The following is a 27,283-nucleotide window of genomic DNA, read 5'->3' on the forward strand; positions in this document are numbered from 1 at the left end:
ATACAGCAGGTCCTTCCACAGTGGGTACAAGCTCTCACGCTGTTGAATGGTAGAGGAGGACAATTAGACTTGGGCTACAGAAGACACATAGACCCTCCTCCTACCCCCACCCCCAAGAGTCTCCTGCTTCCAGTTCTGTGACATGTACAATTTCAATTCAGGGGTGGGGATGAGACTGAGTGCCCCCTCACTCTGAGTCACCAGGCTCTCAGTAGGACAATGCATAGACATTTGCTTAAGTTATTTGTCTTCTTTTATGCAAAGCTGCTTGACACTTAGCAGCTGCTGTGATTTTTTCCCCTTAATATTTTATAGGTGAGTTTTCCCTCCAACTCTCTAAAAATTAGCTGTGTGTATAGATAGTGTATAGTCTTATGGCCCGAGATACATTGTTGTTGATTAAGCATGATGACAATTACCAGGGTCAACAAGCTCCAAGCTATCATCAGTAAATTCTTTTACCACTCCCAACATTTGACCTGACCTCAACCTTTGCACTGCTCTGCTCCAAGTCAACCAAGCACTATTACTAATTTATTTACTCTATGTGTGTATCAGGAGAATAAACGAGCTAGTCTGTGTGTTTGCCTTCTCCAGATAGAAGGTATCAATCCATAGCCAAAAGACAATTTGAACCTTGAGAAAGAACTATTATTAAAATATACATGTTGTATTTAGCTATTTAAAAATTGTCTACAATCTGTTCCAAAGAAATTTGGTTGGAGACCACACACACACACACACACACACACACACACACACACACACACACAACCAAAACCAAAGAGAGAGAGAAAGAGAAAGGACAAATTGTATACATCTCCGTATAGAGATTCTTCCTGCAGAAAAGTGCTGATCTAAACCTGCCCAGAGGAAATGAGTTCTTTTTAAACACAAAAATGCAATCAGGGATAATCAGCAAGTTAACAACACACTTGCAAATATCCCTAGAAAGGAAGAATGCCAGCTTTCAATGCAAGTTCTGAGCACAGATCCTTTGAGTGAATGAGGAAACAAGTGAGCATGTCAGCGTCTTCAGGAAGAACTTTCTCCAAAGCCAAGAAGCTCTGCATGAGCAGTCCAGTGCAGAAGTATCTGCTTACGAGCAGTGTTTCAATAGCCACCACCCCACAACAGCTTTGTAGGTCCGAGTTGCCTCTGCCCCTCGTCCCCACCCTCCCTCCAAAGGGTTCAAAACAGAACCAGAATTGGCAAAATGCAGGCCTCTCTGTAGCCTCCATGAGGGTAAGACACCACACACATAGGACTCAGAGAGCTGATCTGCCCGGACAACTGACAAGGAGGCCTTCATCGTGACCCCAAGGGGTCCCAATCCCAGCATGTATTACCTGTGAAACAAATTTGTTTTGAGTTTTTAAATAATGTTAGTAGCTATTAGTAGCAACAGTTCATATAACTACAACCTGTTTAAGGAGTTGGGCTGCTGTAGGCAAGTTTGAGGAACAGCTATTTTAAATTACAAATCCCCAAGCAGGGGGAGACTCACCTAATAAAGAGATCCTGGAATCTGTGCTGAGACACCCACCTTGCTCCACCTACCTGACTCTCCTTGACTATCTTGGCTACACAAAGGTGTCACCCAGGTTTTATTCCACTCCCCAGAGACACTGTCAGATTGGCTTGGGGGTGGCCTGAGGATTTTTAAACTCCTCCCACACACACACATGATCCTAATGTGCAGCCAAGGTTGAAAACCACCCCATTACCTCCAGGAAGAGACCAGTATAAAAGGTGATGCAAACATCTCTGGAAAAAATCAGGGTTTAACCAAAAAAGGAGACGAGAAAGCGCATGCCTGGCTCCTTCATCATCCTCGCCTCGCAACACACAGAGCTGGCAGGTCAGGTCACATGTTCTTTGTGAGGTCCATCTTCCTCGTACTGAAATCGAGGCATTCAGTGAGTCCAGAGATGCAGGACTTGTCAAGTTAAAACCTGGAACTTCTCTCAGATCTGATCCCAAATAGATTTTGATGAACAAACGGAGGCAGCCTAAGCCCTTGGACATGAGTCCCCGCTTCCTCTGCCTGGGAAGCTGTAGTTGAACTTGGAAGAGTGACCAGGGCATGCAGAACATGACCAGCGGCCTCCAGAGCTAGGCTGGACTAGGCTCCTCACATTCTATATTTTCACGCACTGTTCTCTCTATATGGATTGGCGAGAACAGGACAGAAAAATCCTGATGCTGGAATAAGGAAGCATGAAGGCCCGTCCCCAGGTGTCTCATCTACCCTCCAGACACATCCCAGATTATGGGGGAGGGGGCACCCAGTCAAGGTTGGGTTTATGGGGGGCCAAGCATGCACCTGCAAATCCATCCACCCCATTCTTTGCACAGGCATTTTTGGTACTGGAATAAGGAGGAAGTGAGAAAGCATTTCCCATCCACCCTCAATGGTCCAAATCTCGACCAGGAAGAAGTTTGCCCATTTCTATCTGATTTCTTGCCCCTGATCCTGCTAAACTGTACTGTGGTGGAGGAACTGCTCTGTGCACAGACGGCATCCGTGCCATCAAGCCCTCTGAGTACACATTTGGGTAAGGAACCCATGGTTGAGTAATCAGGATTCTCTTCCTGCTGAGAACTGATGGATTTTCCATTGAGAGCAAGGAAAGAATTTCTACCACCTCCTCAGGGAAAGGAACCCAATTACCTAACAAGCAGCTAAAGAAGCACTTCAATAAAAAAGTGGTTTCTATCTGTCAGGGGTCCTGGATCCTCACCCAGCCCACTAGGAGGTCTGAAGCCAGAGGGTGGGACGCTCCACCTTACCTTCCGAGCACAGCTTGCCTCCGAAGCCCGTGGTGGAACAGTCACAGGTTGGGTGGCCATCCAGGAGAAAGCAGATCCCACCATTTTCGCAGGGAACGTCACCACAGGGGCCCTCTGCATCCAGCTGGACACCCTGGCTCCCCAGAAGCCGAGGCTCCGAGTTGCCGTATTTCAGATCCAAAATTAATCCCTTGAAGCCGGGTATAGCCTGTACTCCGTCGAGGGTCAGAGCAGAAGGTCGGATGTCCGCCGGGACTCCTCCGAGGAACAAGTCGCTGACCACATCCATGTAGGGCCGCTGGGGCTGCAGCTCCCCGGACTGGCCCTCGCCATCCAGCACCAGCGCAGTGCGCAGGCGGTCGCGGCTCACCATGAGGAAGTGCCAGCTGCTGTCGTTCACCTGCTTATTGGACAGCACGGCGGTCTCGGCGCAGTCCATGCTCACGCGCAGCTGCACGCGGCCGTCCACCAGCGAGAGGCACAGGAAATCACAGACGCCGCCATCGTCCAGGTAGAGCAGCAGCCCCGTGGAGACGTTGGTCTTGAACTGGAAACTCAGGTCGCTGCGTGTGCTGGCGTCCCAGCGGAGGTAGCGGGCCCACTGGTTGGGGAGTCCCATGAACTCCAGGCCCCGGCACAGCCCCAGAAGGGACCCCAGCAGGACGCTCACCTTCAAGGTGAAGAAAACCGAGTGCGCGGTGAAGCTCATCGTGGGTGCTGGAGTGGAGCGAGGAGGAGCCGACAGTCAGGGAACAGCCCCGAGGGCTTTGCACAGCAGAGGGAGAGGAGAGGGGAGGCAAGGGGCGGGCCGGAGAGTACACAGGAGGAAGGAGGCACACAAGGAGATCCAAGGAGATCGTGAAGGGGAGGAAGGAGAAGCGACCTGGACAGCCCAGATGGGCCCACAACACAGAGGCAGAGGGAAGAGACAGGACAGAGACGGGCCCACCCTCAAGTGGGGAAAGTGAGACACTGAAGTGAGGAGCAAAGTGCCTTTCTCCAAGAAAAGATCTCAGCTATCCATGCGGATCCGGAGGCCTTGTTTCGAGGAGATGGTGAGCAGAGCCTTCTGCGATTCACTCCTTCTGATGGACCCTCAAGGCCCCAGCCAGGGAAACTGCTGGGGTCACAGGGCTGTGATGGAGGAGGAGTGAGCAGTGAGGTAAGTCAATGAAGGTAGAAACAGGCCAAGGACCAGTCCTGAAGTTCTACCTCCTAGCAGCCCCCGGCTGGGGGCAGGGGCGCAGCCGGAAGCTGGGTATTCAGGCCGAGCAGGGCCCAGGGAAGAGCAGGTGCAGGCTCAGGCTTCATGATGCGGGCCAGAGGCAGTCCTGCCCATAACCTGCTTCCCAGGACTCCAGAGAAGAGCTCTGCAGAAAGGGGGAAGAAGAGGGAAAAGGGAGACGGACGTTAGAGATGTGTGTTGGGAAAATATTGCATCCTGTTTCTCAAATATTGATGGAGCCTGGACTGTGAGGCAGACTATTCTAGTGATTCCCCAGGGCTGGGTGCTTCAAACAAGAGGGAGGGTCTGACTCCTTCCTGAACCACTGCAGGACCCAGTTCCTAATGATTCACTCGGATTTTCCATATGCAAAAACGGTATAAAGCCCTCAATGCCACATCAGCGCATTTTTATAATATTCGTACTGCAGGGTCAGATAGCCAAAATTTATTTTTAAGATAAATGCTAACATGTTATAAACTCAAATACTCACAAATAATTTTAAATTATTTACCAACTAAAGGACATGAAAACGACAGATTTTTTTTGGAAAAGATTTTTTTTTCAATATGACCATCCAATGTTCGACTAGAGGCACTCTGACTTCCACCTTTAAATTTTTTAAATATTTATTTTAAAACAGCAAATATAAATCAGAAGGTGAGTAATAAGCAAACTTGACCTCATCTCTTCCCAAAAGTACAAAAATATGTACTTTGAGGCTGCTTTTTTAAAGACTGACTTTAAATCCTAGTTCCTGTATGTGAAACTAAGCTTATTAAACTACTTGACCTTCTGTTTCCTCATTTGTAAAGTAGAAAGATAATAATGTCTTCCAAGGTTGGAGAGAAGATAAAATGAGATCATGTATGGGTCTATCCTAGCATGAGGTTTTATATATATATATATATATAGAAGGAATCAATAAATACTAGGAACCTTCATTTCTTAAATCCAGCTAGGAAAGGAGATGAAGAGGTGTTACGAGGTGTTATTGATGTGTGTCTATGTGTGTGTGTGAGAGCGTGTGTATCTGTGTGTGTGTGTGTGTGTGATTCTGTGTGTATGTCTTATATGAGTGTGTCTATGTGAGTCTGTGTCTGTGTGCAATTTAGAAGTTATGAAAATGTCAGAGTAGATAACAACTGAAGAGTTAAGGGATGCCACCAACCGAGAGATTATTATGTAGGTTTTATACTAGTTGGAAAGTGTGATTTGGTTTCTGAGGACGGACTCTGGCCCACCTAGCTGAATGGAAACTTCTCTGCCCACAAGAGAGCAATGACGGTCATTTCTAGGAACTATGCGGTTGCTGTTTTTTATTTGCAATATCTGATAATTTAACATGATCTCTGTCAGAGCATTACTTTCCACTGTTTTTATGATGACCACATTAGCAAAGTTAGTTATTACTCTTGCTTTGAAAAGGAAAATGCTGTTCCTCACCAGGAACAAACACCTATTCTCATTGAACAAATAAACCTAATCAACAAGAGGCTGGCTGATTAAACCCATTGTAAGGAAAGCCTTTGCTCTGCAAAAGGTCTTGTCTAATGTTTCCCAAAGTGTGGCCTGAGTACTTCCACTGGTGCAAAAGATGCTCTACCAGAACATGGACACAGTAGTATGAAGGTACTGGTGGGCAAGCTGGTAAAATTTCAGTCATTTATGAGCTGATATCACTTTGCTAGCGTGAAATCAGTGATGCTAAAGATATTGATGCCACAGAAACAGGCAAATATCACAAGTCAAGCTCTTTGGGGTGAACTTTAAGGGAAGTCTTAAAAGGGGATAAGGAAATTAACCAGAAAAATATCTGGGGAGAATGTTCTAGAAGTTATACTGCTGGAGCAGTCAGGTATATTTGCAGAACAGTAAGCAGCCTGGTGCTGTTGGAATGGGGCAAAGACATGAAGCCAGACGTGGATCTCACAAAACTGGATGGTGAGACACGACCCAGCCTCTAAGGAGTGCTGGATGAGGCGAGGGATGCCTGCTAAGTCAAAAAGCAACCTCCCAGGGGACAGAGGATTTCTTGGTCTTGAGAGGAGACGCCTCTGACCTACACATTTCCTTATGTGAATTTGCTGAAAGGGGCCACTTTGGAGACTATGCTCAGGGCACAGCTGATCTCTGGCCCTTCCCCACAGCCATGCATATGATAGAGAAGAGAGGGGAGCAAAACAGATGTCAGCAGGAAAAAAAAAAAATAAAGCCTCTGAGAAGAGGTAACCCAAGCCTGGAGTCATTGATGAGCCAAAAATGTAAAAAACTATGTCATGGAATGTAGCTCCCCAAGGTATGAGCCCGCAAGGCTGGGCAAAGTTTCTTCTCAGTGCCATCACCCTGATGGCTTCGTGTCCTGGGGGAGCTTCTCTTTCCACCCACTCCCCTGCCAGTGCAGACCTGGAGGGCCTCTGGCCGACATGCATGGCTCAGATGGCTGCACCACAGCCGCCTCAGTGAGTGGGAAGGACATTCAGATGAGAGGCTGGCCTCAGATGATCCAGGGCATGAGGCCCTCTCCCTCTTCCCAGATACTCATTTCTGGTAAGATCCAATTGGACCATTCTAGAAATGTTCAGACTAGTCTATAACTCACTTCTGAAAGTCACTTATTGTCTATATACTTTAAATGACTTGCTCAATTTGCTTTGTTTATTGAGCTCTGATTCATCCCAGTCACTGCTGGATCAAACTAGAATAAGACACCATCTTGTCAAGGGCCTCCCAGAGCCCTGGGGCACAGGTGTACTTGAGAAACACAAAGCACATTGATGAAGCGTCCTGGCTCAGGAAGCTTGATGGGAGGTCCTTGTGGCTAGGGGCTGCTTCACCATTCTGTGAGCCACCGGACCTTGGCATGGAGCAGGAAACATGCAGAACAGTCAAAACAGAAGCTGAAGAGATCCCTGCAGGTCATCTGACTGCTCCATGTAGCAGCCGCCATGCCATCCTGCTTTATACAACTGCAGTAACACTGAGCACGTGCCAACCGCACGTGACCACCTAGGACAATGCAGCACATGCCTAGTGATCTAGGTAAACCCATCAGTTGAGAACTCAGCTGCCCAGGAGCACTCCATCATGGGAATCGACACTGCCTGCTTTGTTGTGCCTTCTCTATCCTGCCTACTGGGCCTCTCTTACGAGATTTGTTGACACCAAGTTCCCCCCGGCCTGCATTATGGGGTTCAAAAAGATGGGCTTAGGAAAACCCACTTTCTTTCCCACAGGCACCAGGTAAAATCTGATTTCGGGACTAACGGCAACATCATTATTGGGTTTACCTAGTCTTGATCCCCTGAGATCTGCTCACATTCTCTCATAAACTCTTCCATTTCTTCCCATGGCCTCTGGGAAATTGCCATAATGGCCAAAAGCCAGAAATGACTTTACTTCAGTATCATAGACCCCAGGCCAACTTCCCCAGACATTTCTCCCATTCTTGTGCAGTCCTTAAGGGGGACTCTTAAGGAGCCAGGAGCCATCCCCCCCCCCCCCCCCCTCCCAGCCAACCTCTCTTTCCCTGAGACACAGATTCCAGTGCCCAAGGTTAGCCCCAGCCTGCATGGAGGGCCTGGGCTGGTGCGGAAGCTCAAAATGCTTATCTGCTGTGTAGGAATCTAGCAGAGAGGGAAAGTGTGTGACATTATCTAATTGCCAGCTAATTTGCATAATTATCGAAGGCACACTTTTTATGTAGGGTTAACATCTTTGTAAATGTCTCCCCATCCGGCTGCTTAAGAACTGGTGGGGGGGGGGGTGAGGTTCCCATAACTCTGACATACATAAGGCAATTGCCACAGGCGTGGAGCTCGCTGCTATTTGCCCTTCACCCACTCCTTACAGTTCCTCTGTGTCCTCAAAACAGACTCAGGAGAAAGTCAAACCTGTGTCAGAACCAGGACAGAACAGTGGGGGAAAAGTCTGAAAGTGATGTCCTCATGTCCAGCCCTTGCTGGCAGACCAAGGTCCATGGGCTGGGTTTGCAGTTTTTACTCTAGTACTCTCTCCTACTTTCCTCTCACACCACTGAACAAGACCAAGAAAACCCTACAGTGGTTCTTGTTTGGATTTACTTGACCTTCCCCCTTTTACCACACACCACTTTGAAGGTAGAATGATTTTGACCACACCAAGTTTCATTATTGCTATTTGAGATCACTGAGAATTTTGAATGAAGACAACAAAAAAAGAAAGCAGAGCCAAGAGATGGGTAGAGAGAGTTTTCTTTTTTTTTTTTTCCTAGGGAGCTTTAAGCACCTAGATGCAGTCGGTCCTGAAGCCCAGCTTTCCTGGGCCCTTGGACTATGATTACATAAACCAAAAATTTTTCCCTTCCCTTGGATTATGTGATTTAGAGTTGTCCAGTGACCCAGCATCCTGACTAACATGTGCCTTATTCTAGACATGTAAATGATCGTCACTGACACACTGGAGACAACTGGCACAACACCCCACAACTTGAGATGGCACCGGATGGCTCAGCCTACCACCAGTGTTCTGCACATCCACCTGCCCATGTCCTTGGGCAAATGTAAAGAATGTGGGCACACTTTTTTTTTTACATCAGTCTTCATTTTGTGCATTTTTTCCATCTCAATTGTAATCCCCATGGGCCTCCCATCACCAATTCATCCATGTACCATCACCACAGTCCAGTGCATTTTCCTCCCCAGTTTCGATTCCATTCCCCTCCTACCCCCATAAAATGTCTCTGGTTTGTTTTCATTTTAACTCTATTACATTTGTTAGTCTCTCTCTCTCTCTTTTTTTTTCTCTTCTTCCCTGATCCCTTATCCTCCTGCTATGAGTGAAACCATCCAGTATTTTTCTTTCTCTTTCTGGCTTATTTCACTAAGCATGATCCCTTCCAGCGCCACCCATGTTGCTGCAAAAGGCATGAGTTTATCTTTTTGATTGCTGAGTAATATTCCACCATGTATATGTACCACGTCTTCTTAATCCAGTCATCTATTTTGGGGGATTTGGGTTGATTCCATGTTTTCCCTATTGTAAATAGAGCAGCAATAAACATGAGGGTGCAGGTGTCCTTTTGAATCAATGTTTTTGTGTCCTTTGGGGATATACCTACAAGTGGGATTGCTGGGTCATGTGGAGGCTCTATTTTTAGCCTTTTCAGAAACCTCCAAACAGCTTTCCATAGTGGTTGTATCAGTTTGCATTCCCACCAGCAGTGCAGGAGAGTTCCTTTTTCTCCACACCCTCACCAACATCTGTTGTAGCTAGTTGTTTTAAGATGTGCCATTCTCACTGGGGTCACCCTAGGCGCTTTGGACATGGATAGAGAAATATTCTTTCAACAGCCTCAGAAATAATTCTTTCTCAACTAAACTATGCTCCTCCTGGCCTTTAGAGCCACCCACACCCTAGCCATCACTACCGTAACACAACTTCAAAGACCCTATGCAAGCAGTGAGGGAAGTGAAGGCAGGAATACTCTGCAAGATAAGAAAGCAGCTGGAAAAGTAATGAAGTGCCTGGGCATCAGGCAGAGTTGGATTTAAACCCAGACCCATTACTATAGCTATTTAGCCCTGGGTAACTCTCTACATTTTTTTTTGTTCATACAAAAAAACAATGGGAATAATAATACTTATCTCCTGGGGTAATATTTGGACTTTATTAAATTAAAAAATATGTAGAGGTATAATTGCTTTCTGAAAATCAACAACAGTATCTACTAATGGGGAATATTTTTACCCCGGGACTCCACAATTCTCCTCCCAGGTGTAGACCAAGGGAAATGCTTACATAAGTCCAATCAAAGACATGCCTGAGAATGTTTTAGTAGCACTACTGATAATAGACAAACCCTAAAAAATAACCAAATGTCTATCTGCTGTCAAGTAGATAAACTGTAATCTATGCATGCAAATATTCATAGCATTGACAATCGTTGTTCTTCACCTCTTGACAGGACATGAATGAGTCCCACAGCAGAGCACAAATTGTATGGGTGCCATATATGTAAGGTACAAAAATGGTCAAAAGGATTCTATGTTGTTAAGTGTCAGAACAGAAGTTACCTTTGGGGAGTGGGGCAGTGAGTGAATGAAAGAGATCACCCCAGGTATAGGAGATCTATTTCATCATTAGTTGATTTTTCCCTGTGCTCAGTTTATGGAAATGACTGATACACTTATGATGCATGCCCATTTCCACTGTGCTTCAATATACTGTGCTTCAATTAAAAAAAAAAAGCTTACTGTATTTTCTGATACACAATAGGCATTCACCTATTGTTTCGATTATGTCATCTAAAGGAGAGTTTTAATGAAAATGATTGCTGGTTTCCTATAAATTTTTGTTCTCTTTTTTTATCTTTATAGCTACACCATGGGTGCTCCATGGCTTAAAAAATGTGAAACACCCAAGTCAAATCCAATCTCTGATCTAGAAAAATACGGGTAAACACCCATCAGGTTTTTTGCAACAGGTGGCTGATGACTTTCTCTCTTCCCAGTCCACTCTCCACCCCAGACATTTGCTCCTGCCTAGGAATGCCACCCCTGCGTGTATCTTCTCACCCTAAAATCCACTGAACTGCTTCTGTTCTTAAAATGTCCTTAGATACTAATTTGACCCTGTTTACATTTATCCTCCCTATCACTTCAGGAAAAGGAAGGCAGACGATCTCCAAGGACTTCAATGCTAGTAGCCAAATGGGCATATGGAGAAGGGTGTGTGCCATGTACATGGCCCTTAAAGGGGGACAAGGACAGGGAGACTTCTTTCCTGAACCTTGAACTATCACATTTTTCTTCCCTGCTGAAGTGTTTTGTAAGAACTAAGAAGGTGCCAGTGTCAGGCTAACCTAACCTGCTTTCTGTCAAGAATATAAAACTACTGTGTAAAGACACACAATGATTGTATAGGGATACCTGTCGGTCTTGTAAGGTGAACACAGCCAAGGAAATATGTCGCTGGCTAAAAACTAGCATTCGAAGAAGGGGTAATGATGACAAGAACGCTTTGGAAATGCATACACATGCACACGGTAAGTCCTTCCTCAGGGCCACTGACTGACTCCTGGGAACTGTGAGTGCAGTGAAACGAATGAGAATAAAACTAGGTCCTTGAATAATGTCCTCTCCTTCAACATTGACTGGGACTTCTTTTTTATCATCAATTTGTTTTAATATGGTGATGGGTCCTGGGTGATATTGTGGCAGGAGAACTATGGGGACTACAAGAATGAGAAAGAAAAATAAATAAAAATAAACAACAAAAAAAAGATATATACAAAAAATGTATTGACATATGTGTGTTTTGGCCAAATAATTAAATGCAATTATAGACTTCTAATTAATTAAATATAATAAAGGGAAATGATCATCTGTGTCGATTTGGTGCTTTTAGATCATTAGATCTTTATTCTGGTCATTAGGTCAATATTCTGTGTTCCACTCCCAGAGAGAGGTTTAAGTAAGTTGAAGAATAATAAATTGAAAGTCTCCTGTGAACATTTTTTATACCTTGCAGCACCCGTGGTGTAGGTATAGAGATAGATAAAACATAGCTCAAAGTCTGCAAAGCACTTGCATGCTGGTGTAGAGAAAGATATGAGCCTACACAACGTAAGCAGGTGGATCAAAGGTGAGAGACAGGTACTACTGAGCTTGGGCGCTGTGGGGCAGTGCCCAGGCTCTAGGTTACAATGCAGAACACTGGTGGCAGGCGAAGTGCTCCTTTCATGGATGTTAAAGGAATGGGCTCTAGAGTCAGACCGTCAGGATTTAAATTTTATACCCAGCCACTGCTGCCTGTGTGACCTTGAGCAAGTCACTTACCCTCTCTGTGCCTTAGCTGCCTCATGTATCCCTATATAAAATGGAGCCAATAATGAAACCATAGTAAGGCATTAAATATAAGGTAGCTACCTTAGAAAAGTACTCAACATAGGTAAGTGCCAAGAAAATGTCAGCCACAGTGGTTGCTGCCATGGTTACTGTTGTTCTGGAGTTCATATTTCATCCCGATTGTGAGGCTGATGGTAGCATCTCATCTGGCTTGCTCAGAGAGAGAGAGATGGACACCTACTAAACTTCATCCCAGTGGTGCAAATAACACCTGAGTTTCTTTATATGAGACCTGGGGTGTTAGTGGTACCGGGGTTCATGGGTTATAGAGGCAATCCTGCAGTGACATGAACAGTGTCTGCAGGGGCTGAGGCATTCTACATGGGAAGGGAGACCCCACAGGTTCTCTATGGCCTTCAAGGACAGTAATCTGACTAGTGAATGGAAGTATTAGGAAGCGTATTTAAGTCTTTGACTTCCAAGCAGACCACCTCCGAGTGCAATGCATTGAGTGTCAGTGAGTACACCTCAGAAGACACCGAATGCCCCTTGGTGTTCTGGTACTAAATAGGGGTATGCATGCAGTGCAGTAGCACCCAATGGAGCAACAGTGCTGGCCTGGTGGTTAGGAAAGACGGAACTTACATAGACACTTGAAGGGCAAGTCAGGACCTAGGCACTGGGGAGAAGCCTGGTGCAGGGAAAAGAATACGGGACCGGAAGTCAGAACCAAGCTGTCCTCGCACTATTGCTCGAGTGCCCCTAGATGCAGCTCTAAGAGCTCTCTAGATTTTAATGCTTCTATTATAAATTTAGGAGAACACTGAATACACCTTCCAGAATGTTGTGAATAGCAAAAGAGGTCAAAGATTGCACAATGTAAAGGAACGCTCATGACTTTTTAAACACTCCTTGACATCCCTCTACAGCAATTCATGGCATTTATCTCTTCTCCACCAACCATTTCTATTTTACCCCCATGCAAATGAGCAAAAACCAACAACCAACCATTCCTTGTTGACCACAGGACTTAGGCCTCACAAAGTGCTAACAGGCTCTTGAGTATCACAGGTAATACCAGGAACCCAAGAAGCCATGAATATTCACCAGTCTCACTCCTTCTTTCCCCACCCCTCCCACTCCCAGCCAGCGGGCCTCCTCAGCCTGGAGTTCTAAGCCACGGGCTGGGAAACCATCTGGCTGCTGGGAGAGTTAATAATTTATAATGAAGATAATCACCCTTCAAGATCCTTGCCTCGTGGGACCATTAAAAAGGATTCAATTGAGAGCCCGTGAGTTCTTTACATGAGGGGACAGGGAGACAGAGAGAGAGGAGGGCAGGAGTGAGAGGGGGAGGAAATCAGAGTGGGGGGAGGGGGAATCAACTAGGTGCTTAGCCAATCTTCCCCTAAAAGAGGTAGGGGAGAGGGAAATTATTCAGTACATGAAGACAATCTTATCCAGCTTTCACAGTACCAGCCCAGCAAGAGTGCAATTTATGGGTCTTTTCTCCTAGCCAACTCTCTCTACACAAAGAGAGAAAAAAAAAACCCAAACACATGCAAGAGGTGGGTAGAGAGACACAGACAAGAGAAAATAAGCCTGCCCAGCAATCATGTCTGGGGGTGCTGGGACAGCTCTCTCTGTTCTCTTTCCAGGACACAGTAAGGCCCCCACTGTGCTAATTATTCCCATTACTCGACAAAGTCTCCATTAACGGAGCAAGTGGTGCCAGAACTGGCAGGGGGAGGGCAGAACGGACGGGAGACGCTCCGGACAGACTGGAACTGTATGAGCCTCGGCCAGGCAGGCCCCTGCTTCACCAGGGGCCAAGGGTATATCTTGGAGTTGTGAAGTACAGGCCACATAGTGGCTGAAGATGGGGCACAGGAGGGCACCGAGCAGGGACATCTCTGGGGAGGATTCCAATGAGGGTGAGGGCTGGTCTGGGACAGGCTCAGGACAGCTGAGAACAGGACAGAGCTGATCCATATGTTCAAACAAATGCCAAAGGCATTGTGGTCTCCCTCGGATTGTAGAAGGCCACCACTGTAGAAGGGCTATTCCACTGCTCTTCCAGCACAGACACCTTACAACAGCAGCAACAGCCACAGCAAACGCACATCACACTTACTTTGTGAAAGACACTACTGCAAAGATGTTAGTCATTTAATTCTTACCAAAACTCTAATACTAGCACCTACAGCTAGTTGTTGTTTCTGTTAGGAGTCAGTGTGGTGGGGGATGTGTACAAAGCTCCCAGCACAGAGAATGACCCGCCATAAGCATTCAATAAATATCAGCCATTACCATCACCACCATTGCTACTTCTGTCCACCTATTCACACCTTGACTATCAGACTCTCTTCCGTAGTATTCAGTAGCTCAACAGTATAATGACTCAGATTCTTTACCCCTGGCTCTATACCCCTTTCCACTTAACATTAACATGTACTCTTGACATGTGTCTTGCTTTGTTTGAAAGGGATGTTAGCAAAACACAAGCAGATGCTTGGAAAGTGCTTTTCCATTTTCTCCATATTAAATCTGGCTCCTTGGCCATGAGAAAAGCCAAGAAATGCCAGTGGATCCTAGAGGACAGAAATGGAATCATTCTACATATGCTACCCAAGGCTTATCCTACCCACGGCATAGAACTGGCTATGTTCTAGAACCCTAATCCAGAGACAACCAAGGAAAGAGTCCACAGCTTGAATTCCCGGTTTGCTGTAAGCACTTAACATGGAACCTCCAAGCCTCTGAAACCCACTACCTGATCCAACCTAATCAGTTTTAGGATCACAGCCTGTTCAGAAGCATGTCAGAACAGAAACTAAAAAGGACCCCTGGGAAGAACGCCGTGCTCGGAACTGTCCATGTCAGCGATTCAGTACAGCCCCTGTGCACTGTGATTTGAGGATGTAAGGCAAGCCGTGTTCACGGAAACCAGCATATAGGACATGCATGGAGCTAACAAGTATGTCCGACACACATACTGCAGTGCGCTCAGCAGCCTCATTAAAAATAGTCAGCACACGTGTGTGTAGCATGCTTCAGTGTTCACAAAACATTCTTTTATCTGATCTAATAAGTATGGTCATTTTTTTTTTAATTTGCTTTTATATAGGAAAAAACTGAAGTTTGAAAGAGAACATGGTTTGTTCATGGTCACAGAGCCAGTAAAGGATATAAGTGAATTATTACTTCAGGCATTAGAACAATAAGGCCAGCATTAGGTCACATGGATCAGCATGATATCACTATTTCTGGGAACTGTTAGATAAGGTAGATCAGTAAGTAAATCTCCCCTTCACATGTCCACAGCACAGCTTACTAACTGACCATGGTAACTTTCTATTGAACCGGGTGGAGCCTCAGAATCCTTCCCAATCCTACAGCACTCTGTAAGGCCCTGAATTTCCAAAGATCCCAGCCAGAGCTAGGTGAGTGAGGGGAGCTGCATATGACAGCAACACTCTCAATGGGACGTGACGGGGGCTTTAAAAAGATTAGGACAGGGCCCTCCCTGGTGGCGCAGCAGGTTAAAGCACAGCACTGAGAATCTAAAGCCGCTTCCGGATGAGTTCGATTCCCGCCTGCCCCAGAGGTGACCACATGGCGTGGCAGACCTCTCCTGACCCGCCCGCTGCTCCCCTCAGCAGTGTACTTCATCGATCTGCCTGTTCTGCTCCCCGCTCTCTCTCTGGTGAAGCCTCTCACCCTCCGCGTCTCTGGCCTGTACCCCAGTTCTGTATGCACAAATAAATAAATCTAAAAAAAAAAAAAAAGATTAGGACAAATGTTATGTGAACACACAAGATGGAAACAATGACTGGCCAAGTGGTAGGAGAAGGCTAGCTGTTTTTCAAAAAGAATGGATTTTGCTAGATCAAGCCACGGGGAGTATAGTTAGCAGAGGAAAAGGCATGAATGAAAGCAGGGGGGTATGAAAGATCATGAGCTACTTAGCAAAAAGTTCTGTCTGGCTGGACGATAGAGTGGGTGGGAGGGAAATGTAAAGCTAAAAGGTCATGTTGGGGTCAGATTTCCAAAGGTCATATGTGCCAAGCTAAAGAGGTCATAGAGTCAATTCGCGATTTTAAATAGGGGGTGATGAGATAAAGTCTGCATGTTCTAGAATAGGAGCTGGCATCATATTATTAAAAGGAATTCCCTGAAACACAGAGACCAATGCCAAGGCCATCGTCCTCCTGGAGTGATGAGAGGAGAACTTGACCCCTGCCTGATTCTTGACCATCCATGGCCATTTTCAATACACCTGAACAGTGAAGTTGATCCAATATGTGCAGTGACATTCTATCCAGGTAGATAATCCAGAAGACAGAGGAAAAGTTAATAACTGGCTTTGATACAGTTCTTTACTTTAGAACTTTCTGCTTTCAAAATTTCTGATTCTGTCCGAAATGGACAAGTCCACTCCTCCAAAATCTGGCACCATTCCTACATAACCCAAGCTTCCAAAGAGATGGCTATCCTGGATGCCTCCAATCTTTGCCGGGGTGCAGGGTACTCAGGTGTAAACTAGGACTGCTGTGGGGACAGTCAACCAAAGGAAAAGCTCGCCAATCCTGAAACCTAAACATCTTCCCCAACATCACCAGACGCCTGAGCCCACTGGGTGCTCTAAAAAGCACCTGGCCCATTCTGAACACAAAAAAAGCAATCAAACAAACTAGTGGGTGCAAGTGGGCCTAGAAGTGGGGTGGGGATGACCATCAGAAGAAATTCTACAGCCAGGATTGGTCTCCTACAATGAGTTTAAACTCATCCCAGGATTGAGCCTTAAAAAAACAGTTCCACAAGAAACTCTAAAAACAAAAAACAAAAAAAGGAATGAAAATGTCTCAGTGATCAAGTGTATTCAGAAACATTGTTATTAACACTAGCAAGAGTAAAATTCATAGGCTAAAGCCTAATTCCCACCGTGATGGCACTAGAGGGTGGTCCTAGGAGGGACTAGGACATGAAGGGGAAGTCCTCATGAAGGGCACTAGCACTCTGATAAGGAAAGACCAGTCAGCATGTTCTGCTTTCTGTTCTTCACTGTGAGAACAGAAGACCACCCCCTCACCCCCATCCTCAGCAGGCAGGTCCTCACCAGATCTACCAGCATCTAGATCTTTGACTTCTCTGCCTCCAGAGCTATGAAAAACAAAATGTTTAAGCCACTCGGTGGATAGTATGTTTTGTTACAGCAGCCCAAGCTGACTAAGACAGACATAAACTCTTTTCCCTGTTTTAGAGATTTGCGGTGAACGATAGAATATTAAAGGCTCTGAAACCCTGAGAGAAAAAAATCTGAGTGAATCTGATGTAGCCTCCTCCTTTTGCAGATGGGCAAAGTGAGACTCGAAACATTTTTATATAGCTCTGCAATGTTAGTTGCTATTTCCTAAGCCACAAGTGAAATTAGCAACCATCCAACAGGAACTATGTCTCACCCACTTTGAAAGCCCAGAGACTGGTCAACTGCTTACTGTTCTAGACATCCCTAAATATTTGTTGGTTGATGTGATCTAAAGCTTGGAGCTCTTTTAAATGAACTCTTTCAAACGTTAAGTCTCAGACTTTTTAACCATTCATTCATCTACTCAAAAATATTTATTATGTTCAGTGTTTTCTGTCAGTCCTGGAAACCTTGAATAAGGCAGACCCAGGCTGTACCCTCAATGAGCTTATAGCCAAGTAAAGGAGGAAAGATCAAAAACAGTGAAAAGATAGTGAGAGACTCGGCAAAGAGATAAAGTAAAACTGAGGTGCTCCACCCCCATCCATCTTTCTCCTAGACTCTCTTTCCAAGGATGGATGTTATTTCTATTGCTGTATCTCCATTAAAATAGTTTCCTTCCCACACCCACCCTCTAGCTTCCTTAATTGTAGTGCAAAAGAAAAAAAGTTCCCAACACCCTGTCAGAGTAAAAGCAATTGTGAAATCCCAAGTATAGTATGGAGCTGTGACTGCCTCTCCCTGGAAGCATCTCCCAGGAAGCATCTGCCTTCCTAAGTTAGTCAGAAAGAGCCAGCACACAAAGCCCCACTCCAGGCAACGTGGGAGCTGGTCTGCACAACACCTTCCCAAAATAAGGCTCCAGGAGAGTTTACCTTGGGTCAACCCAAGCTCTTCCAGCAGCCTTGTGCTGTGCATGTTCTGCGAATTTCACCCCTAACGCTAAGACTTCCAAGCAGGTAGTTGCTTCCCGAGGTTGGCCCTTGGTCTCAGGATTTCCTGCTGTTCATATTTGACTCTTCACAATACAGAAAGCTGTATCCTCTCTAATGAAATGATTTCCTTGCCAAACACTCTCAGTTGGGGCCACTTGTATATCTCAGGATGTGAGCAGAACAGAGGCATCCTTTCTGTCCACCTTCATGCCTCTGTCATCAGTCAAGAACCCTCTGCCTTAGCAACCCGCTCCTCCCTCCATCTCCAAAGCTCTTTTTTTACCACCTGTGGTCAGTTAGGTGACTGTTCAAATATGTTCACTCACCAACTCTAACTTCCTCGCTGGATGGGGTGGTTTTTCCCCATCCCTTGACTTTAGACAAAGAAATATTAGCAGCTTTGACACGGCCTAGTTGGAAATGTACTTGCTCGCTTGTTCTTCTGCCATCGTAATGAAAAAAGTAACCTGGACGTGTCTAGGAGTCTCAGGTAAATGATCATTCCACAAGCTACCCCAGTGATGACCTAAATCAGTCAAATCCCATCCAACTTGCAGATGAAAAAATCAATGGAATTAGACTGTATGAATCTGGCCTATAGATGGACTATTTCCAGAAGGAAGTTAAATAAATACTTCCTGTTGCATGCCACTGGAAGATTTTTTTGTGATCTTTGTAATGCAGCAATAGCTGACAAATACATGACTCTGAGATGGATCTGCCACATTCACTAAGATATTTCACTGACTCACCACTTCCCCTGAATCCTCACTTTGCACATGTGAACAGGTCCCTGGTTTTACAGCCATTTGTTCTCCCTGCCCCAGTTACCTCCATCTATCTGGACTTTTACCTCACCCAAAACTATTTCTTCACCAAATGCTATCTTAGGAAAACCTTATTTCTATTTATCATTTCTTCCCAGTCCTCTCTTTATCCTTATAAAGCATGACACCCCAATAACTGTACTCAGAGTTGATCCCCTTTCCCCAACCCCTTCTCTTAAGAACTTCATGATCAATCATCCCCTCATCTTCTGGATTCCCAACATATTTTGACCCTGACATTCCTTCACTTTGAAGGAAATCTAGACACCCATTTCCCTTGCCTCCAGGCACCTGATCAGGTTCAGAAACCCCCAGCTCGCCAATGTTAAGGAGCACAACTGTAATCCTGTCCCCTCCCAACCTCTATAGCTCAGTGAGTCTTCAACTTTTCCCAAGCTATCTTCTTCAGCTCTTCCAAACACTTTCCATCTTGTCACAATGTTATAGGGGTCTCCATTGTAGCAAGGAAATTAGGCCTTTAGGCATAAAGACGTGCTTCTCTCCCCTTCAACAACTTGTTTCCTCCAATTCACTCTCACTCCTTCCCTTCTCAACTGAAAATGGTCTCTTCAAGACTGGCTCATCCTCAGTTCTTTCTCTGATTCCTGCTGTTACAGTGCAAGGAGAGAGGTGCACCACTGAACCCCCAAACCTGCTTGCTCTAAATAGCTTCTGCCATCTGCCACATCAAGACAAAACATGTAAGACCTTTAATGGAAAGGAACTTTAATGCAGTGAGTGCGCAACACAGAAAAGACAAAGAATATATTTTCTAAATCAAACACCCAAAGTTACCCGTCCCCTCTGGGTAAAAGTCCACCCAAAAAGGATTGGTCCAAAGCAAGGCCTGAAATCCAGTCACAGGCCTAAAGCAACTTCTGGCCGGGACCCATAGAAAAGGGTCAGAAGTGGCCAGACAAGTCTGAGAGGAAAAGATCAAAATCAAAATTAAGATAAACGTTGCCATAGTGAACCTCCCCATGGGTCTCTCACCCACATCTGTTTCAGCCAGTGCAGGACCAAGAAGCGGCAAGAGCAGTTTCTTCACTTGTCTCTCTGCTCCAAGTGCCTCCCTCGGGTCACCTTCTGGCTCCCCATCCTGCTTCCTTTCCTCAGTCTCCTCTCCAGATTCCTCTCTTCTCTGCTCAGCTCCACCCTCCTTCTGGGTGGGCAGGGAACCTGGAACTTCCCCTTTTCCTGAGTCCACCTTGTTACACTACCCTCCTCACCCCCCCAACTTTGTTCTATCAACACTTCTCTGAACTCCCCTCTCTCTCTCTTCTCTCTCCCCTCTCTGCTCACTCCTGCCCCATCTTCCCACCACAGACCAGCATGCCAATAACCTTAAAACAGAACAGATATCTTCCCTTCACCTTTGAGAACAGCTTTGTATTTCTTTGCCCCATCAAAATTCCAAATTTTCATCCTTCCCTTTCTATCTCAATCCGCTGCATTTTATCTGTGGTCCCCAACATGTCCCTGAGTCCAAAACTCTCATAAGGGTACCAGTGGCTTTCAAAAATACCCCAAACCAGAGCCTCTTCTTAGTCTCTCCAGGCCTGTCTGTTACTTTGACCCTGTTGGTCTTCTGTGAACTCCTGCTGCTGTCCATTTTAGAAACACTTTAAAAAATCACTCCCTCAAAGCCACTTTGCCTTTGAAAGTCACTCTCAGTTGCTGCTCTTCTTGGCCTTCCCTTTGAATGTCTGGGTCCCCTGGTGCTCTGTCCCCAGATTCCTTTACTCACAGACTACTCCCAGACCTGGATGCCCCCAGACAAGTGCGATCCCCTTGGACTCAAACCAAATTCTTTGTTTTCCTCCCCACACTCTCCCTTCCCTGGTCCTCCTGGCTTGCTGTCCTCCTTCATATCATCATCCATTCAGAGGCTCAGCTAGCCTCTTCGGCATTATCCATTCTTCTCATTTCTCCCTCTCAACCCCACAGCCAATCAATCTTCATGTGCTCCCATGCCATCTTCTAAATATTCCTCATTTCCTTCATTTCTACATCCCTCTCCCGCCTTCCTTTCCTAACCCACCCACCCGCTAACTCAGTTCAGACAGGCTTCTCTCATTTGGATGATTTCAAAAGCTTCTTAACTGATCTTTGTACTTCCAACTTCTTCCTCCTTATACACTGCTTCCAAGTCAGAATTAACTTTCTAAAACTCACATTTAAACATATCACTCCCTTGCTTCTAAAGAAACTCTAGAGGCTTCCTTGTTGCCAAGAGGAAACAGTCCAATCTCCTCAGATACTAAGCACTGTTCTCATTTTGTCCCCGCAAAAATTCATTGATGCACCTTTACCTCCATTTTATGAAAGGGGGAAATTGAACCTTTAATGCTAAGTATCTCATTCAAGGTCTAGAAAGTAGCTAATATCAAACCTTCTAATGAAATTGAGGTGTTTTGCATTGGGTCTTTGAGATGAGTCTTTGGACTTTGGCTTTATGAAAGTCCACATATAGCTGAAGATATTCAAAAGTGTCTTCCCTTTTCCACATATGTACCTCTGTATATCTTCTTCTGTGAATCAAAATCTCAACCAAAGTCTTATCTGGACTTTCTAGTCCTGTGACAATTCCATTCTCCCCTCAGCTGATCAAGGCCTCCTGAGGCCATTGATATTGCTGTATTCTAGGACAATTAAATTCTTAGAGAAAATTAACATCCCAGAAAATGGGCCTTCTTCCCAACCAAGACTGGACATCCTGTCTTGGGTTTCCAGACTTACAGGTGACATGGGGAAGTAAAACTTGATCATCCCAGAAAGAGCAAACTTAACACAAGACATCAGGTCAACAATGTGCTAGTCCATCAAGTAAAGGCACTTTTAAAAATAGCAGATTGTAGATCAGTTAGAAATTCTACTTATACACATATCTACATATATTGTAAATACATGTGTATATATATGTGTGTGTGTTTATGTGTGTGTGTGTATATACATATACATATATATATACACACATATATATATATATATATCAATGTAGATAGATCTAAAAAATGTTGAAGTCAGGACAACAAAATGAGATACAGAATATATTATGAGGTTATTTATATAACTTTAAAGAATACTCATGCACAAAAACACAATATCACATATTTTTTATTTAAGCATGTAAATGTATGCAAAAGTATGAAAAGTAGTTCTAGAAGGATATCGACAATATGAAGGCAGAGCTTCTCTCTAAAAGAGATGCTCAAGGGGTGGGGGAAGAGGAGAAAGGGGCCTGGCTGGTAAAGAGCTGGCTAGGGTTTTCTGGGTTTGTCAAGTTGGGCCTCAGTTTGTTTATCTGGGAAACAGGAACAAAAACTATTACCAGCCCCAGGGACATCCAGAGGACAACTGAGATCCAGTGTATGCAAAACACTGATAAATGCTTAAGCATGTACTGGCCCCAGGCAGTCATTTCACACCTGGCCCAAGAAAAAGACAATTAGCCCCAGAAAAGACAATTAAGGATACCTTTAGGGAAAAAAATCTCTCTTTGAATATAATTACACTTGCTTGGGAAAAAATCTCTATCAGTCTCAAGAGGGTTAAAAATGAGGAAGAGAGATAGATATACACTGAAAATGGTAGCAAAAACAAAACCCATTACAATTTTTATATCATACTCCCCTAAAAAACTTTAATCAAACTTCTTCTTCTCTTTTCTCTTTAGTTGGTCACTTTAGAAAAAGAAAAAAAAAATCCCCATATGCTCCTTAAGCCAGGATAATCAGTTTCTGGAAAGAATGTGCTGGAGGAAGCTAGACCAAGTCCGGAACCCAGGATGGACAGAAGTAGGTGTGGAGGCCTCCAGAACCTTCATCCAGGTACACAGCTCTAGGCACAAATGTGGCTGCAGATGCAGGGCGTGGAAAGGGCAACCTGAAACCTCACCCCTTGCACAGTCAGTTATCTGCAGGGTGCTTATCACTTCAAAGGCTTCTTAGCCTACTGGGTTTTTCTTTTTGTTGTAAAGACAAGAAAGTAATTTCCACCAATTAGGCTGCCTTCTCTATTTCTAGCCTTTTTTTAAAGATTTATTTATTTATGCATACAGAACTGGGGTATAGGCCAGAGGTGCAGGGGCAGTGAGAGGACTCACCAGAGACAGAGTGGGGAGCAGAACAGGCCGAATGACAAAGTACACTGCTGAGGGAAGCAGCGGGCAGGTCAGAAGAGGTCTGCCGCACCATGTGGGTCACCTCCAGGGTCAGGGATCAAACTTGCACTGAAGCGGCTACGGCTGGCTTTCAGTACTATGTCCTAACTCATTGTGCCACTGGGTAGGGCCCTATCATGCCCATTTTACAGATGAGAAGCAGTGCCAAACAGGTTAATGATGTGCTCAAGTTCAGATCAGCAGTAAGAGTTGCACCTACAGGGAAGCCAGGCATCTACCTGAAAACCAGGGTGATGGCTGCATCCAGCCTCCCCGGCAAAGAGACCTTACACTCAGAGCCAAGTGACTAAGGGATCCTCCCAGCCCTGAAGTCCATAAGCCAACATGACCACAGGGAAGCCGCCCACCTGCCCAAGCTCAGTCTATTCCAACAGGAGCAAGAAGTTCTTGGGCAACAAGAACTCTTAAAAGTCACCCTCAGATCGGAAGGAAAGTGTGTCACCCTGCTTTTCTTTTGTTTCCATGTATATTTTACTTTTACTTATGGGTATACAAGCATCCTCTTCACATCCTCCTTAGTGGATGACTCCTTAGAACAAACCATGTATGGAGCATCTGCAATGTAGCAAGGGCAGATGTGTGATGATCAGTCAAGTTAGAGCAGCCCTCACCTAATGCAGCTTCTAGATTACAGAAGAACCAGGGATTGAAAAATAATCAGCCAGAAAAGAAGTACAAGTGTACTTGTGACAAATGTCACTAAGGGAGAGAGCAAAGTGTCACAAAAGTCACTAGCAGGGGACTGTGGTCCTCCAGAGGAAGTGAGCCTTGAGTCAGGATATAAAGGAGAGAGAAAGGAGGGCAGAGGAAGCAATATGGGCAAAGGCCCTGGGGTAGAAATGAGCACAAAAAGGATGGGGGACTGAAAGACCAGCGGGGCTGGAACAGGGATGGGGGTGGCGAGGAGGTTGTCCAAAAAGGATGATGGGATGGGCAGGGCCCGAGCCAGGCCAAAGGAGCCAGGATGAAGGATATGGCCTTTATCTAGGAGTAATCAACAACCGTTGGCGGGGTTAGGGAGCTAGCAGTGAGGGGTGACGTGCCCGGCCACATCAGTATAACCGCAGTAGAGCAGAGGAATCTCTACCATAGCCTGTCCTAAGCTCAGATAACATACTCAAACTGACTGAACAGAATCCCACTCATTTTCACACTCATTCCTGGGAATAAGTCGGCAAAAGCTCCCCACAATCGTCCCACTGGTTTGAAAAGTCTGCCTTATTCTCCCTCCTGCCGTTGTCTCAACAAATGCTTCCTCTCTCGGGGCTGGCCACCCCCTTCGGAGTGGCCGTGGAGGTCCTCTACATCGATCTCCTTCAAGAGGACTTGCTGCAGGGAGCAGAGCTGACAGACAAGCAGAGCTGCCACCCCTTTGGCCTATCATACGTGGCACCAACACCGCCCAGGCCCTACGTGCCACCCTGCCCTTCTCCAAGCCAGTGCTGAGCATGTGTGCCCTGGTGCAGACCCTGGCTGGGCAGTGCAGGCATCCTCTAACAAGCAACATTTACTCAGGGACTTCCCATCAGCCTGGCGGAGACTTTTCAGAACTATATGCAGTGAGGTTCATTCTCCCCAATCTTCCTGTCTCTGATCTGCATGAAGTCCTGAATGCAATGCTCTTCTCTCCCCCTTTATCCTTCATAAGCACCTCCCCCAAATGATTCTTCCATGTCAACTCCTGTGCTGGTTCATGTCCTGCAGAACCAAACCATTCTGGCTCCCTCAGAGTGACGGGGACTGAGAAGAACCCCACAATCCTGGTCTTCTTTCCCAGGACACTCTAGGACAGGCAGCACACACTGTCATTTCGTACAGCACTCTGCCCAATATCTAGGCTTCCAGCCATCCTAAAATGTCAAGAACCATTTGTTTCCAGGGAAAGCACGAGATGAGCTTTGTCAAAGCTGTGATTTCTCATTCAGTCAAACCAAGAGTTTCCTTAAAGCAGTTTTTCAAGCTATTCCTATTAAACATGGCTACTTAGAGACACTGTATTTCCAACAAATTAGACAGGCCTTGGGGCCTCAGAACCCACTTTAAATAGAACAACTAAGTTTGTACCAATTTTTGTTTAGTCTTAGTTCTGATATTGAGGACCTATATAAGATTTCACTTGACCCAAAATATTTCTGTACCTAAAATAAAAATATGCATCATTTTAAAACCACTGTCAGGGACTTTTCTGATCATAGCAGACCATCAGAATTCAGACAATTAAAAATACAAACACAGTACACAATACATTATTTCAAAACACTAAAAGGCTGATCAAACAGCAAAGAAAACCAGCTTAATGATGAAGGGAAACAAGAACCCAGAGAAGTAAGGGCATCACTTTGGCCCTAAAAGCACTTTATTCATCTAGCAAATTTGATTTTTTTTTGACAGCCTAGAAGTGTCAGGAAGAGAAATAAAAGCCCAGAATCTGCATAAAATGAGAAAGCCAAAAGAATATCTTGCTCTTAATAAGCTGGGATCCTTATGCTGAAGATGAATCAGAAATTGACTAGTCCCAAAAACTGGGTTGGAATTACCAATGTTGTTGAAGAAATTTTTAATGGTTTTGGAAGGGTAGGGTCCTGCCCCCAAAATACATATATAAATAAATAGACTTTCTCTGGAGGGAGTTCTCTTAGACTTTCTCTGGAGGGAGTTCTCTTAGACTTTCTCTCTGGAGGGAGTTCTCTTAGACTTTCTCTCTGGAGGGAGTTCTCTTCTTCATCTCAGCTCTTAATTTATATTCGCAAATAATTTTCCTGTACAATGACCAACATGCAATCAAGATAACTAGGCAGATGTTAAAACCATGAGTGAGAACCTCTAGAACTAATAGATAGGAGTGAGCTCTTCTTTCCTTTAGCTCTGAGACCCTGTAGGAACTAGAAGTTTCTCTACTGGGTGAGAATAACCTAATTAGTTCTTCTAGGATTACTACTCTGGATATAACTAACCAGCCACACCTATAATCTCCCACTAAATGAATAAGGAGTTTCCATTCTCTAACCAAGAAACTCAACACCCAAACTTCCAGAAGGGAAACACCCTAAACTGGACAATGGGATCCCACAGTCAATCTTGTACTTTCATCACAAAGAACAACTTTCACAGGCCCGTCCAGTAGAAGAATGGAACCACTTACATCAAAAGACAACAGTGATTTTCCTGTAAGTCATGACCACATCATAAACCCCCTTACCACTTCCTCCCGCCTTCCCCAAAGTTCTGACCCTGCCTGCCTTCCCTCTTGATCAAGACTGCTCCCTAATTAAAATAAACAAATGTCAGGAAGCAATTACTGCAGAGAGAGAGGCAGATGGTAGCATAGAGGCACTCTGGTATTGCATTAAGCAGTAAGTTGCTCTCTCTTCAAAGTTTCTGCACTTTAATTAAGCATCTTTACAGACAGGTTCAATGAGCATAGGAGTAGGGTTTATCAAATTAGCTTCTCACAGGGCTGACGCTGTGTGATTACAAGAGGTGTTCCTGATGCAAAGCTCAACTGCCTGAAAGAGCCTGAGAGGGGAGCAAAAGACAAAAAACCACAGCCCCATGTTCCCTGTTGCAAAGGAAGGAGGGTCAATTCTACCCCCAGGGGCAGAGATGGTGAAAAGGGCAGGGTAGTCTAAGTGAACACTGAGGGAGAGAAGCAGGGTTCACCCTGAGTTGAGTGCCAGCTCTTCCCTTTCCTTCACCTTCTGCATTCTACACACAGAATCCTGAATCCAAATGGAGCACAAGAATCTAGGAAGTGGGAGGACACAGAAGCTGAATCACCTTCCTGTGATCCCAATGACATTGGGCGAATTTCTTTACTGTGTCAATTTTTATTTTCCTTCATTTGCACAATGGAAATAAAAATAGCTAATTACCGAATACATACTATGCCCTAAGTGTGTTATGTGTTTCATTGTCTTCATTGAATCCTCCCAACAATCCTGTGAAGTAGATATGATCACTCCCCATTTAATGGATGAGAAGCCTGAGGCACAGGGAAGATAAATTCACCCAAGGTCACAAAGCTAATGAGTGGAAGAGCCAGAATTCTTACCAGGCATCCTGGAGCCAAAGCCCACGTTCATTCATAGTCACAAAACTCCACAAAGCACAGCAAGAAACTATTTTCGATCACTCAGCAAGAAAATCAAATGAACTGCTGCCATATGCAACATGGATAAATCTTAAAAATGTTACACTGAGCAAAACAGGATGTGAGTATGAGTCCATTTATATGAAATTCTAGAAA

General features: G+C 45.1%; 1 protein-coding gene across 17 annotated transcripts in view; it reads right to left on the reverse strand.

Moving 5' to 3' along the window:
- Positions 1 to 27,283, reverse strand: part of NRXN3 (neurexin 3) — a 1,505,538-nt gene that overhangs the window by 1,440,334 nt on the left and 37,921 nt on the right. For all 17 annotated transcript variants that reach the window (XR_001145407.1, XR_001145406.1, XM_012724445.1 and 14 more), the window contains exon 2: positions 2,794 to 4,163. Coding sequence is in view for 15 of the 17 variants with exons in the window: in XM_012724445.1 (XP_012579899.1) it covers positions 2,794 to 3,502 (709 nt within the window). In the remaining 2 variants the exon portion in view is untranslated. The remainder of the gene's footprint in view (positions 1 to 2,793; positions 4,164 to 27,283) is intronic.

This window comes from Condylura cristata, unplaced genomic scaffold, assembly GCF_000260355.1.
Source record: "Condylura cristata isolate star-nosed mole 26May11 unplaced genomic scaffold, ConCri1.0 scaffold00013, whole genome shotgun sequence".
Lineage (NCBI taxonomy): Eukaryota > Metazoa > Chordata > Mammalia > Eulipotyphla > Talpidae > Condylura > Condylura cristata.